At 39.1% G+C, this 16,403-nt stretch overlaps 1 protein-coding gene across 1 annotated transcript in view; it reads right to left on the bottom strand.

Annotated features, from left to right (window-relative positions):
- The window catches only part of GDF11 (growth differentiation factor 11), a 577,262-nt gene extending 561,070 nt beyond the window's left edge, over positions 1-16,192 (bottom strand). Inside the window, exon 1 of the mRNA XM_077297585.1 lies at positions 15,711-16,192. Coding sequence (XP_077153700.1) covers positions 15,711-16,128 — 418 coding nt within the window. The 5' untranslated portion in view covers positions 16,129-16,192. The remainder of the gene's footprint in view (positions 1-15,710) is intronic.
- Positions 16,193-16,403: the final 211 nt, after the last annotated feature.

The following is a 16,403-nucleotide window of genomic DNA, read 5'->3' as shown; positions in this document are numbered from 1 at the left end:
ACCAGGGTGCCAGGAATGGGAATAGGTGCAATCAGTCAATCTTCCAAGTAGCTGCTTTATGAAAGGTGCTGTCTCCATGCTAAGATGCAAAATACTTAAAAAAAATTGAATGCAAATACTGCATTTGCAACAAATTTAATAATTTAGCTTAGCAGTCATGTTTCTAACATGTGTCAGTGCAGTAACTGGAACAATATCATGCATGTGAAAGCCAAATTCAACCTCTTACCGATATTCCAAAATTAAAGGGGCTACCCGCTCTACTTTAACAGATGTGTTGGGTACTTGATTTGTAGCACTTACTAATCCATAGGTATTGCAGGTTCTCGTTCGGCCCTTGATGGTTCTGCTTTCCTCAAAGACTCCACAGCGCTTCTGATCTCAAAATGACTGTGGATAGAGAAGCATGTGACCACACCTGATTGATAGACCCAGAAACAACAGTACTGGAGCAAAAGTGGGATTGAACGTGAACATTGCTCAATTTGTTATATTATAGCAGTATAGGCTTTTATTAAAAAAAAAAGTTAGAGGGCTGGACAACCCCTTTAAGCAATATCAAAATGTCTTATTTTTTTGGCAGAATACTATCACGGTGAGGTTCAAATTTTGGAATCCTTCAATGGTCACATTAAATATTTTGCAATTAACAGGAAACAAAGTTTACGATTATAAAGGTTTATTTAAAAGATATTATGGTAGGATGAGCAAAGGCCCAAGCATATTCAGAACAAAAGTATATTCAGAGACCATACAGAATGTCTAGACATGCTGGCAGAGTGTAGTCTTGTGTTGCAGTCCCTGGTTTGCTTAGAACTTTCTGTATGTAATGCAAATGTTTTATCAGGCTAAAGGTACCATTACACTAATCGACTTACCACCGATCACGACCAGCGATACGACCTGGCCGTGATTGTTGGTAAGTCGTTGTGTGGTCACTGGGGAGCTGTCACACAGACAGCTCTCTCCAGCGACCAACGATCAGGGGAACGACTTCGGCATCGTTGAAACTGTCTTCAACGATGCCAAAGTCCCCCTACAGCACCCGTGTAACCAGGGTAAACATCGGGTTACTAAGTGTAGGGCCGCGCTTAGTAACCATGCCATCTATCTCGTATCTCTTATAGTCTATGGGGCTGTTCCCATGTCTATATATTTTTTCAGACCGAGTGGGCCACCCAAAATGACAGAGACATGTCAGATTTTGATCCGAGTATTGGATCAGACTTGCCAATGCAATCCGTGTGCTATCTTCTTTTCACAGACGCCATTATTTTTTTTTTCATCTGAGAAAAACTGATGAAACTGTGATCAAACTCTGATGGTAAAAAGTACCATTCTGACCAAGTTAAAACTCTGATTAAAAACTCTAAATTAAACTAGGACCATTTTTCGTATATGAGAAAAATCACTGATTTTTAACTGAGCCCTTTCTATGATTCCAGTTGAAATCCTCCAGGCTGAATAACAAGGAGTAATAAATACACTTTTAAGTGTCAATGCCAATACACACCTTTATTTTTGGGGGACGAAACTGAACTCCAGTTTGTAAAATGAGTGAAACCAAACAGTCTTTGAAAGCTTAAGTCACACTAGGATTGGGTTTTTGAGCCTAAGCAATCTATTGGCAATGTTTTGTGAAAGTAAGTTGTCAAAATGATCTTACTGCTGCCAAATACGGATCTGCTTAATGACTCTGAACTGTGGGCAACTTGGATCGCTTCAGTTATGTTGGCAAGCAGTATGTCCAACTTGTTCAGCACAAAATTAACATGTTCAAACACACAGAAAAGCTCAAAGGAGCTGAAGAATATTTCTATAGTAACATACAGATGTGAAACCTGGACGATAAAGAAACAAGAGAGAAGAAGAATCAATGCCTTCTAAATGTGTTGCTTGAGAAGGATGTTATCAATACCATGGATGGCAAGAAGAACAATATATTTCAATTTTGGGCCAAATCGAACCAGACTTGTCACTTGAAGCAAGGATCACCAAGCTACAACTTGCTTTGTTTGGACACATCATCTCAAGAGAGCAGTCACTGGAGAAGGACATCATGGTCGGAAGAATAGAAAGAACAAGGCGAAGAGGAAGACCAGTAAGCCGATGGCTTAAAACTATGAAGACAATGGAGGAAAAGACCCTGGTGGTCCTATCTATGCTTGCACAAAATCGATCTTCCTACAGATCGTTCATCCATCAAATCGTCATGGCATGAGATCGAGCTGAAGGCTGTTAAAAAAAATAAATAAAACTGGACAGATAAATAGATAGATAGATAGATAGATAGATAGATAGATAGATAGATAGATAGAAGAAACTCAGCTAGTATAGTCTTAACGGCAATGGCCTATGGAGTACATTATGATTGTTAACTCTCCTAGAGAAGGAAGAAAACTGTCTCAAGTAACCAGGGCCAGTTTTAGGCAAAGTGGGGCCCTAGGCAAAAGTTTAAAATGGGGCCCCAAATGCTAACATATTGCATATCACACAGCATTTCTGTTGTATTTACATGCGCTGAGTTCAGGCTGCTAAATGAGTGTGATCGACAATATTGAAGTCGTTCGACACTTGTTTCCCGGCCTCTTTACACCAACTGAGAAAGAATGATCGGAATCTATCCCCATACAGTATCATGTTACCCACAGCACATCTACAGTTTACACCGGCGATGTGCTGCTGAGAACAATGATTTTTGTTTCCGCATAAACAATCACTTGATGAATATGCAGCATTTTACTTGTTTAGTATAATACACCCCATAGTCCTCCACATAGTATAATGTGCACCACAGTCCTCCATATTGTAAAATGCAAACCCCATAGTCCTCCATATTATATAATGTGCGCCATAGTCCTCCATATAGTATAATACACTCCCCATAGTCCTCCATATAGTATAATACACTCCCCATAGTGCTCAATACAGTATAATACACTCCCGATAGTCCTCCATATATTAAAATACACTGCTCAGTCCTCCATATAGTATTATAGACTACCCATAGTCCTCTGAGTCCATATAGTATAATACACTCCTCATAGTCCTCCCTTATTAGCAGTGGAGAGGGTGCATAGAGTCCCTGCAACCCTAGGGCTACATACACACGTTCAGGAATGTCTGCAGAACTTTCCTGAACAAAACTGGACTTTTTCTGCAGGAAATCCACTTGCATTTTTTTCGTGTTTTTATTGCACTTTTTCTGCGGATTTTTCACGTTTTTTTCCGGAGCTTCCCAATGCAGTAATATAGCGGCAAAAACGCCAAAAATCCGCAAAATTAATGAACATGGTGCGTTTTTTTCCGCGAAAAAACGCAGCATGTGCACAAGAATTCCAGAATGCATTAAAATGATGGGATGCTTAATGTAAGCTTTTTTTTAGCATTTTTTCCATGGTAAATGGCCGAAAAACGCAAAACAAAGTGAAAAATCCTGAACGTGTGCACATAGCCTAAAAGGCCCAGGCCAGTGAGCAGACCCCACAACCTATTCTAGTTAAAATCCTTAACTATAAAGTCCGAGATAATATGCTTAGGAAAGCATTGAAGAAGCCATACATAATATTGTTGGGCAAAAGATCTCAATCTTTCTGGATTTCTCTGTGGATGTCCAGCGCAAACTATCTATATTAATGAACATTAAAAGGAGAGTGATGGCATTGGGAATACATTATTCTACGATTTATCCTGCTAAGTTGAGAGGGGTGGCTCTTGGTTCAATTACATTCTTCAAATCAAATCTACCAAGGATGCCATTAGATGGTTGAACACTCATGTCATGAGCATTAGATCTGGCAGGATACGAGGGCCGAGAGGGCTAGAATTAATATGAGCTATGGTGACTGAACTTGGCCTCGTGACATAAGGATTTAATGTGTTATCTGGTTGGAACTTTGACTTCACTAGGGGCCTAGACTTCTCTGATGTTATAATAGTGGCATCTCTTAACAACGGAGGGAGTTCTGCTTCTGGGACTTTGAAAATTGACTAGCTCCTTATCTGGGGGGTTTCTTTTTTCTCCTTCTCTTACAGCAGGAGCACATATTGAATGGTTATATGTAGTGTTGTGCCTCATTCCTTTCGTGCAATGGCAGGTTTCCATCATTTTGGGCTGGGAGGTTGATTTGGGGTAGGGATATAGGGAGGAGTTTTCGAGATGTGTAATTGTATTCGTTTCTAGTTAACATTAAGAGCAATTAATTGGGGAAATGCCGTGATGTCATTGATACCAGCAATTATTTGTGTTTTCAAAAAATGGGTTTAACATCCAAGCTTATTTCTTGGAATGTTAGTGGAATGATAGTTCTAAAAGACATGCAATCCTTTAGTACATTAGAAAATCCAATCCAACGATCATAGGCCTGCAGGAGACACACATAATGAATTATTCCATTAATATGTTACATAGGATGGGATATAGAGTCATGGTCGAAAGTGTTGGCAGCTGTAAAATTGCTTCAGATAATGAAGTACCTCTCTCAGAAAACTGTTGGAATTACACGTTTTGATATACACATGTTTATTTCCTTTGTGTGTACTGAAACAAAAAAAAAAAACAGAGAAAACAAGCCAAATTATACATCATTTAACACAAAACCCCAAAAATGGGCAGGACAAAATTGTTGGCACTTTTCCAAAATTTTGGGTAAACAACTTTGTTACAAGCAAAATCACACCTAAAACTAGATTAAAAAGGGAGAAGTTGACTCAATCTTTGCACTGTGTGTCTGTGTGTGCCATGCTAAGTATGGAGAGAGGAAAGAGGAGAAGAGAACTAAAATTACTCCAAAATATCAACCATCTCAAGGTTGCAAATCCATCTCCATAGATCTTGATGTTTCTTTGTCCACAGTGCACAACATAATCAAGAAGTTTACAACCCATAGCACTGTAGCTAATATCCCTGGATGCAGATAGCAGAGAAAAATTGATGAAAGACTACAAAGCAGGATAGCTCGGATGGTGGATAAGCAGCCCAAATCAAGTTCCAAAGAAATTGAAGCAGTCTTGGAGGCTCAGGGTGCATCAGTGTCAACGTGAACTATACGTCGACATTTGAATAAAATTAAATATTATGGCAGGAGACTAAGGAGGATCCCATTGTTGACACAGAGACATAAAAAGCTAGTCTGCAGTTTGGCAAAATGTACCTGAGAAAGACAAAATCCAGCTGGGAAAGCATCTTGTGGACAGATGAGACCAAGATAGATCCCTTTTGTAAAGCACATCACTCCACTGTTTACCAAAAATAGCCTACAAAGAAAAGAACACAGTACCTACAGTCAAATAAGGTGGATATACGATGTTTTGGGGTTGTTTTGCTGCCTTTGGCACTGGGTGCCTTGACTGTGTGCAAGGCATCATGAAATCTGAAGATTACCAAAAGATTTTGGGTCACAATGTAATGATCAGTGTCAAAAAGATGGATTTGCATCCTAGGTCATGGGTTTTTCAGGAGGACAATGACCCCAAACATACTTCAAGAAGCACCTACAAACAGATGGAAACAAAGTACTGGAGAGTTCTGAAGTGGCCAGCAAAAAGTCTGGATCTAAATCCCATTGAATACCTGTGGAGAGATCTAAAATTGCTGTTAGGAGAAGACACTCTTCAAATATGAGAGCTGGAGCATTTTGCAAAATGGTCAAAAAGTACAGTTTAGAGGTATAAAAAGCTTGTTGATGGCTATAGGAAGTGATTGATTACAGTTATTTATTCCAAAGGATGAGCAACTAAATATTAAGTTGAGGGTGCCAACAATTTTGTCCTGCCCATTTTGGGGGTTTTGTGTGAAATGATGCCAAATTGGCCTTCTTTTCCTGTTGTTTTTTGTGTTGTTCCAATAGACTCAAAATAAAATAAACATTTCTATAACAAAACGTGTAATTTCTAGGAGAAATACCTTATTTTCTTGAACAATTTCAAGGGTGACAACATTTTTGGACATGACTGTGGTAGGTTTGTTGGGGTGTGCTGTACAATTTCCCACTTTGTATGTATCATTGTAGTACTATAAGTTCCTGATGACAGATTCAGTGTTGCGTAACAGTTGTCACCCTGTAGCTCTAGCCTAAGACCTAGACACATAGTCAAATGAGCTATCACCTGAAAATCATGAGATTGCCAGAACCAACGGAAGTGGTAGCAAATGTAGTATCAACTCCTCTGCAACCATCATTCTAGCACGCTGTAAAAACATGGTGCCAAAGAGTAAGTCCAGTAAATGATGTAAAAAGGCATATTGGGATTGAGGTGTAAGAGGCTAAAAATATGTTGCAATGTACCGCTACTACACTATATGCCAGTGTAAGAATATACATTCCCTAACAATATATACACGATAATTGTTAGCATACAGAACAGTATCTAAGTATCTAAGTTTAGATTATATGAGATATACATTCCTGGACTCATGAGTCATAGGATATTTATTTTCATCGGTACATGTTGTACATTATTTATTCTAAATTGTAAAAAAAAAAATTTTCATGCACATTTTTTATTTCTTTTCACAGAGAAAATCACGGAGCAACATATAAAGAATACTTGTCAATTCAAAAAAAAGTTATGTAAAAATATAACAGGCAAGTCTTATTAAATCTGCATTTTATAAGCAGTAACTCAAAGCTGCCACATCTGATATTCTCCTGATAAGTTACATTTATAGTTCACTAAACACACATGCCAGGCCTCTACACACTTCTCTATCTAAACAGGTCAAATTAGTGTTATTTTAGGCCTTCTAGCAAGGGTAGAGGTCAGGGGTCATTGGTGTCATGTACATTTCATAGACAATTAAACCAAGATATTTGTGTAATTGGAAACATTTACTACAGTGGCTCCCAAGCTTTAAGTGTCGTGACCCATCTGGCTCTAAGTTTGCTTTTGAGGAGCAGAATAATTACTTAACTAATAAGCTTTAAACATTGAAAAAAATCCAAACAAATAATTAACGGCTCAGGTCTTAGGCAGAATGCCACCATTAGCGTATTATAAGTCTCTTCTTCTCAAATCCACATAGCTGTCATAGGTGGCATAGCAATACGTAAAAAAAAAAACCTCGTTAGGTTTCTTACAAATTGTTGATGTTACATTACTGCAAATTTTTGCATCATAATGTATATAAACTGGTAGAAAAAAAATAGGTACTGATCTTACCGTAACTCGTTGGTCTCAGAATTTATCAATTTTCTAACAATCTTTTTTTATACACCAGTTGACCTGCTGTATAGAAAAAACATGGGCAGATGAAAAGCTTAAAGGGGTTGTCCACTACTTGGACAACTTCTTCTTAAACTAAATGTTCGGCCCAGATAAAAAAAATAAAACCTATAGTCACCTTCCATGCCAGCTTCGCTCCAGCTGTGTTGGCATCACGGTCATGGGGCTGTGATGCGGTGGAATGACATGTGATGCTGCTGCCCAATCAGAGCTGGCATCACTGTCTCCGCCTTCAGACAAACTGCACACAAAGAGGAAGTCCGGGATCAGCTGCAGGCCCAGCTTCTTCTTCATGCTCAGTTTGTGTGAAGGCGGAGACAGTGACACCAGCACTGATTGGGCACCGGTGTCACGGGTCACAGCTCCATTCACAGCCCCTGGGAGAGTGAGAGCCAACACCACGGGAACGCCGCCAGCACGGGAGGCGAGTATAGGCCTTATTATTTTATCAGGGCTGGACATTTAGGTTAAGAAGGGGTTGTCCTAGTAGTGGACAACCCCTTTAAGCTACTCCTACAACAGAAGGAAATTTCAGACTACCTCAGACTCCCACAATGCAGCTAAGCCAAAGTTACTGTCTTATTGGAGCAGAACCAAAAACAGACAACCAAACAGCAAGCATTGAAGAAAATAGCCAGCAAGCATTACCCAAATGTATCGTTAAAGGGCTTATTCAATACTTTTATACGATGGCCTATTCTTAGTATAAGGCATCAATGCCAGATTGGTGGGAGTGGACACATGTCACCCCCCACCAGTCAGCTTTTCACAGTGCTAGCCAAATATGATCAGTTTTGGAGCAGAACAAAACAGATCTGTCATTATATAGTGGCTGTGGCTAGGTACTGCACATCTGCCATTATTCCAATGAATGGGCGTGGATCTGCAGTACCCCCCTATGGCCACTATACAGTTGATGGAGCTGTTCTATTCTGCTCCACAAATCACATCTAGCACTGGGAACAGCTGATTGATGGGAATTCCGTGTCGCACCCCCCCCCCCCAATCTGGCATTGATGCCTTATACTAAGAATAGGCCATCAATCTGATAGTGATAACCTATCCTGGCAGAGTACTGACAACCACTTTAATGATGAAATTTACAGTTACCCTTTAGAAATAACAATAAATGGTCCTATTATTTCATGCATGTACAACACAGAACACTTTTTTATTCTTTGCAAACTGGTTCATAGACATACAGTACAGACCAAAAGTTTGGACATACGTTCTCATTTAAAGATTTTTCTGTATTTCCATGACTATGAAAATTGTACATTCACACTGAAGGCATCAAAACTATGAATTAACACATGTGGAATTATATACTTAACAAAAAGTGTGAAACAACTGAAACTATGTCTTATATTCTAGGTTCTTTTAAGTAGCCACCTTTTGCTTTGATGACTGCTTTGCACACTCTTGGCATTCTCTTGATAAGCTTCAAGAGGTAGTCCCCGGAAATGGTCTTCCAACAATCTTGAAGGAGTTCCCAGAGATGCTTAGCACTTGTTGGCCCTTTTGCCTTCACTCTGAGGTCCAGCTCACCAAAAACCATCTCGATTGGGTTCAGGCCTGGTGACTGTGGAGGCCAGGTTATCTGGCGTAGCACCCCATCACTCTCCTTCTTGGTCAAATAGCCCTTACACAGCCTGGAGGTGTGTTTGGGGTCATTGTCCTGTTGAAAAATAAATGATGGTCCAACTAAACACAAACCAGATGGAATAGCATGCCGCTGCAAGATGCTGTGGTAGCCATGCTGGTTCAGTATGCCTTCAATTTTGAATAAATCCCCAATCACCAGCAAAGCACCCCCACACCATCACACCTCCTCCTCCATGCTTCACGGTGGGAACCAGGCATGTAGAGTCCATCCGTTCACCTTTTCTGCCTCGCACAAAGACACGGTGGTTGGAACCAAAGATCTCAAATTTGGACTCATCAGACCAAAGCACAGATTTCCACTGGTCTAATGTCCATTCCTTCTGTTCTTTAGCCCAAACAAGTCTCTTCTGCTTGTTGCCTGTCTTTAGCAGTGGTTTCCTAGCAGCTATTTTACCATGACGGCCTGCTGCACAAAGTCTCCTCTTAACAGATGTTGTAGAGATGTGTCTGCTGCTAGAATTCTGTGTGGCATTTGCCTGGTCTCTAATCTGAGCTGCTGCTAACCTACGATTTGTGAGGCTGGTGACTCGGATAAACTTATCCTCAGAAGCAGAGGTGACTCTTGGTCTTCCTTTCCTGGGGATGTCCTCATATGAGCCAGTTTCTTTGTAGTGCTAGATGGTTTTTACAACTGCACTTGGGGACACTTTCAAAGTTTTTCCAATTTTTCGGACTGACTGAACTTCATTTCTTAAAGTAATGATGGCCACTCGTTTTTCTTTACTTAGCTGCTTTTTTCTTGCCATAATACAAATTCTAACAGTCTATTCAGTAGGACTATCAGCTGTGTATCCACCAGACTTCGGCACAACACAACTGATGGTCCCAACCCCATTTATAAGGCAAGAAATCCCACTTATTAAACCTGACAGGGCACACCTGTGAAGTGAAAACCATTTCTAATGATTACCTCTTGAAGCTCATCAAGAGAATGCCAAGAGTGTGCAAAGCAGTCATCAACGCAAAAGGTGGCTACTTTGAAGAACCTAGAATATAAGACATAATTTCAGTTGTTTCACACTTTTTTGTTAAGTATATAATTCCACGTGTGTTAATCCATAGTTTTGAAGCCTTCAGTGTTAATTTACAATTTTCATAGTCATGAAAATACAGAAAAATCTTTAAATGAGAAGGTGTGTCCAAACTTTTGGTCTGTACTGTATATATACCAATAAGGGGAAAATGTTTTATATGCACTTTGATATAAGTTCAATTTTCAAGAATTATCCTTGAAACTTGTTACTATGCCTACAACACGTGCATAACACTGAACGACTGACTGAGCTCATTTTCCATTGGCAGAGATTGAGTAACGATTTGCAGAATTACATAAAGCCTATTGAGGCATAAAAGATATTAAAGCAAGTTACTGCGATCGCCTCATTCCTGCACAAGGTTATGGCAGAGATTTCACATGATGAAAAGATCTACAGAAAGAACAGGTTTCATGCTGGAAATAAAACAAATTCTTTACGAGTGATGCAGCATTAGCGTTTCATTTTGTCAGCACTCGCATCAAGTATAGTCAAGACATAAGGAACATCTAACGGTCAGATTGTATATAACATCTACTGATCGTAGAACTATGAGATGCAGCAATGGCATTGACTAAACTAAACACTTATCTTGATTGATTTGTGTTCCCACAATGTATTACTTAATTAGCACAGCTTTCTACCAGAAATTAATAACAAATGGGTGACTAAGTGGACTTTTGGGGGATTTTTGGGAGCTACCTTATTGTCATATCCACCCAACTTTTCACATCCTCTACTACCCAAACATGATGGTCTATAGAGACAACTACAAAGTGATTGCTACTAACAATATCCGACATAATGAAAATCTGTTGGCTCTCTTGACAACTAGTCTATTGTAGTAAATAATGGAATTCTCCAGGAAATAATTCTGGAGAATGTTTCCTTAGAACTTTTACAGCAAATTGCCAAGTGGGTGGTTCTCGTCGGCCAAGGTGTCCTTGTATGCTGACACTGTTCAATCAGCGCTCCGAGTATAAGCTTGTGTAGGAACACACTCCTTTGACAAGGGGAAAAGTAATGCTCTGTTGTCAATTTATTCCTAAATACTCAGAAAAAAACAAAAGCATTCCGGAACAATACAGAATAATGAGTAAATGTAATCCAGAAGTGCTAGTTAATGTAAATATTTACTAAAACAGGCATGCCACATATGGTAACAGGTCATCTTTTATCATATTTCCATACGATCATGTAACATTATTAATGTTGTTACATACACTTTTTAGGTTTAGGCTACATGGCACAAATTTGACCTACAAAATCCATGGCGGAAATCTGCATCTGAAGCTGCTGGTAGAGTGTCTTCAGAATACTTTAAGAGGAGAACACGGCCCAAGCATTGGTGTGGCATTGCCCTTTGAACATAAGACTCAAGGCATGACCCTTGTGTGCAGACATTGTAAATAGTTACAAAGGCACTTATCAATGTAGTGTGATATTTTAAGTAGCAAGTGAAAAGTCAGTTCTTGAAGTTCTAATGTCTTAGAAGCAAGGAAAATGGTCAAGTGTAATTATCTGAGTGACTTTGACATGGGCTAAATTGTGATGACAACACAACTGTGTCAAAGTTTTTCCAAAACGAAAGGTCTCGTGGGATGTTCCTAATAAGTAATGGTTAGTGCCTACAAAAAAGTGGTCCGAGGACAGACAACTGGTAAACTGACAAAATAGCAATGGCTTATTGATACGAATACGGTGCAAAGGCTCGCCTTTCTGGTCTGATCTTTCAGAAGGTCTCCTGTAGTAGAAAATGATGGAAATGTCAATGCTTGGCTATGTTAGAAAGATTTAAGAAAAGACAATGTATCAGTTTGGTGTTGTCCAGTTAAATTGCACATGACCAATTAGATTGTCCATGCTGACTCCTGTCCACCATCGAAAAGCTCCTATATCGGGCACGGGAGCATCAGAACTGAAGTATGGATGAAGAGAAAAAGATGGCTTGTTTTCATGAATCTAATTTTCTTTCATATGAACAACTGAATGCTTGTACTTCACCTACCAGGGATAGAGATGGCGCAGTGTGATGCGCTACTTGGAAACCTTTGGTCCTGGCCTTCATGTGGGTGTTACTTTGACACATACCTCCTACCTAAACCTTGTTGTAGACCAAGATCAGTTCACGGCAATAGTATTCTCTACACAATAGTAGGCAGGTGGTTTGAATGTTATGGCTGTCGAAACATTTTATTTGATGTCATTGACTCCTATTTTTAGTATTTAATTCTGGTCAAAGTCTTTGATAACAGATATGAATTCTACCATTGTTTAATAGAAACAGCAGTCTGATACATAGTTACGCTTTACAATGGATATAAATGTACATCGGCATTGGGTTTCAAATAAATATAATCTACCATTCTACCAACATAAATCCACATTTTTAATAAAACATATATACGATACTATAGCAAAAATGCAAGAAAATTGTGCAACAGAGTAGAAACTGTAGTTTTCATTTTGTTCCAATGCTACAGCTCCACTGACGGTCTCTGTGTAATGATGACGTTCCTGAACACCCAGTGAACGCTGCAGCCAATCACTGGCCTCGAAAGTATACTATTTTATAGTTATTGTACAGAATTGGAAAGCATGGTTGCACTCGTAAATTAAATAATGGGTAACAAAGACTTTGGCTGATGAATTGGACTTAAATTCACAATATAAGGTTCTACATGGCAACTTAGAGTACAGGTATTATGACTCTCTGTCCTCTAGTATATAACTTGAGCAAACATGAACAAAGAAGTGGGTCTCGAGACATTATACTGGTTTAGGTATTTAGCATGAGTTGGAATAGACATAGAGGATTAGAAATGCTTCCAGTCGCATTCCTTTAACACTGCCAAATGGATCTGTCCATCTCCTCCCAAAACCAAAGAAAAGGACAACACAAGGACCCCATGGGGGTAACCACAGCCAGGCTTTGTTATTACTGCACATGGTAAAAAGGAAAAACCAACAGAAGTGACCTGAGGATAACAAAAGACTAGAGAGAATGAGCCAAGGAGAACGCAAAACCAGAGCGAAAATAAAAGGGGATAACAGCAAGGAATTAGCAGAAGGGATAACCAGGGGAAAGTATGACAAAGAAAAGACGTTGGAAAAGAAATAGAATCTGTTAAGAAGAGAGAATAGGAAAGAAAATCTAATGCACACCTGTATGTAACTGCATATAAGTACAGAGAGAAAAACAGATATATAGATGATAGATAGATAGATAGATAGATAGATAGATAGATAGATAGATAGATAGATAGATAGATAGATATGGGATAGATGATGATAGATAGATAGATAGATAGATAGATAGATAGATAGATAGATAGATAGATAGATAGATAATAGAGAGACAGATAGATATGGGATAGATTGATAGATAGATAGATAGATAGATAGATAGATAGATAGATAGATAGATAGGATAGATAGAAGGATAGATATATAATAGATATATAGATAGGATAGATAATAGATAGAAGGATAGATAGATGATAGATATATAGATAAATATCAGATAGATAGATAGATAGATAGATAGATAGATAGATAGATAGATAGATAATAGATAGATAGACAGATAGATAGAAGGATATATATATATAATAGATATATAGATAGGAAAGATAGATAATAGATAGAAGGATAGATAGATAATAGATAACAGATAGATAATTGATGGAAGGATAGATAATAGATAGATAGATAATAGATAGATATGTGATACATAGATGATAGATAGATAGATAGATAGATAGATAGATAGATAGAATGAATAGATATATAATAGATATATAGATAGGAAATATAGATAATAGATAGGATAGATATATAGATAAATATCAGATAGATAGATAGATAGATAGATAGATAGATAGATAGATAGATAGATAGATAGATAGATAATAGATATATAGATAGGAAATATAGATAATAGATAGGATAGATATATAGATAAATATCAGATAGATAGATAGATAGATAGATAGATAGATAGATAGATAATAGATAGATAGATAGATAGATAGATAGATAGATAGATAGATAGATGATAGATAGATAGATAGATGATAGATAGATAATAGATAGATAGATAGATAGATAGATGATAGATAGATAGATAGATAGATAGATAGATAGATAGATAGATAGATAGATAGATAGATAGATAGATAAATATTTTAAGTGGATGGCACAGACATGGTATTAACAAAAAGCAAATATTCTACATAGGCTGTAAAGCATGACCCAGCAGTATCCAGCTACAGACGAGGAGCATTTGTGGTTGATTGACCCCAGCTGCTTGAATAAACGTCTTCTGTCAGAAGGTAGAAACCATATTACTTGTTGAACACATGTATTTCAGGTGAATAACTGTGGGCATGTCAGTCCCCTGTCAGTCTGTAGGACCGGCCAGGTGCGGAGGCCCCTTTACACATATCACACTGCTATATTCCTTATTTCCTCATCAGGCATAGCCCTGGAGCTTTCCTAAATAATGTCCCAAACACCCAGAGAAGTGCCACACTAATGAAGAGCACAGGAACAGTATGTGACATACTAAGTTACCTAAGTCTCAGAGGTAAACTGGAACTGCAGAGCCATATACGGTGAAAGTTGGAATTCGCTCTCATCTCCTACAGTTTTCACAATAAGCCAAACTAAATGTACAACAAATACAATTAAAGAAATATAAAATTATTCAGATACCCCAGCTTGGCTAAAATCTCTATACAACTTGATATAATTAGAAACAACTTTTAATACACATCTGATACAATTCCACTTTGTAATTGTGACACTATAATGATTCTCATTATTCGGAGATTTGTATTTATTTATTTATATACAATTAGAATAAACAATTATCTCCCTACAAATGAGTTAACACACAACAACTGTAAACAATATGAATTATGATGATTGCATAGGACCATAGACCTATTACCATGTAGATACTGTGCACTTGGTTCCTTTCCATGGCAGTCTGACTTTTGGAGGCCCATCGTTTCTATGCTAATGACTATGACAATAGGGCTTGCCTTATGACACACTTATATGTCAGTGGTTCAAATCAACACAAGACTAATATTGGAGGCCATTGGAGCAATTACTAAAAGATGCAGTCAAAATCCTAAAATGTTACTTCAACCTCAAGTAGGCAGTGTGCACTCAATCATAAAGTCTAAACTTACAAGGCCACGTTCACACGCTCAGTCATTGGTCACTATTCTACATCAGTATTTGTAAGCCAAAACCAGGAGTGGACAATCAGAGGGAAAGTCTAATAGAAACAAATCACCACTTCTGTATTTATCACCCACCCCTGGTTTTGGCTTACAAATACTGAGGTAAAATACTGACAGTGTGAATGTGGCCATAAGGTTCTTTCCTTGATTTAGAGCTGGAAGAGCAGCACTTTGGGGTCTTTCCCAATAACTATTCTATAGTGCACCAACTGGTGTAGACTACACAGAAGGTCATTGCATTACCAGGTATGCTGGCTAACTCACCCACTGTGGAACTGGCACCAGTGTAAAGAATCAGTTAATGAATATACAATCATTATGCAGTCAGGTGATAGCATGAAATTGCCATTTAACCCCTATTATGCCCTAGTGCATTGCAGGCAGTTCCTGCCTGCACTGATGATCAATGGGTGAGCTGTCACACGTGGGTACAAAGCACGTGTAAGTGCCATGACAAGCAGTAATCCGGCGCTATAGCAATAGTGATTGATGCAGGACAGAGCAGCGGCATAGAAAGGAGGGGTGCACTTACTTTCTTGTGCCATGCTGATGACGGTCTCCGTGGTGGCATGATACTCATCCTCTTCCACGAAAGCATTATGCTGGAAGGAGTCTCCCTGAAACTCGTGCTGGTCCAGGATCTGCTGCAGAGGGGGAGCCTTGGGCAGCAGCTGGTTGACCACCTCCCGGGTGATGTTGGGGGCTTCCTTTAGCCGGAGTTTGCTGAGGATCTGGGACTTGATGCTCTCCAGCCTCATCTCCTTGCTGTGCTTCCTCCACATACACACAGGGCAGTCCTGCTCCTCACTTTCTCCCAGGGAGCTCTCCACCTGCACGGCTCCTTTCTCCACCATAGACCCTTTCTCCATCATAGACTCTCCTCCACTTTTGGAAAACTCCAGGGACAGGACCAGCATGCAGAAGAAGAGTGGGGAGCGCTGAGACAGCATAGCTGGGTGCCCAGGCTGAGACAGACTGCTGCTGGTGCAGAGGACAGCTGCCTTGTGCAGGTCTTTCTAGGGGAGGGGTAGGCAACCACAGATCATGTACTAGGCTCAGGGACTCCTTCTTTTTATATCCCAACTGTTCTCTGTCGTAAAATGCTTTCATTGGCTGGAGAGGTAACAAAAGGCCCCTAGCAGGGCTGTCAACAAAGTAAAACACAGGGAGAGAGAGAAGCAAAGTGACTACTCTGGATTCAGCCTGTGACTTGGTACAGGGAAGG

Source organism: Ranitomeya variabilis, chromosome 3, assembly GCF_051348905.1.
Source record: "Ranitomeya variabilis isolate aRanVar5 chromosome 3, aRanVar5.hap1, whole genome shotgun sequence".
Lineage (NCBI taxonomy): Eukaryota > Metazoa > Chordata > Amphibia > Anura > Dendrobatidae > Ranitomeya > Ranitomeya variabilis.
Note: the sequence above shows the minus strand (reverse complement) of the source record. Positions and strands in the feature narration are given on the sequence as shown.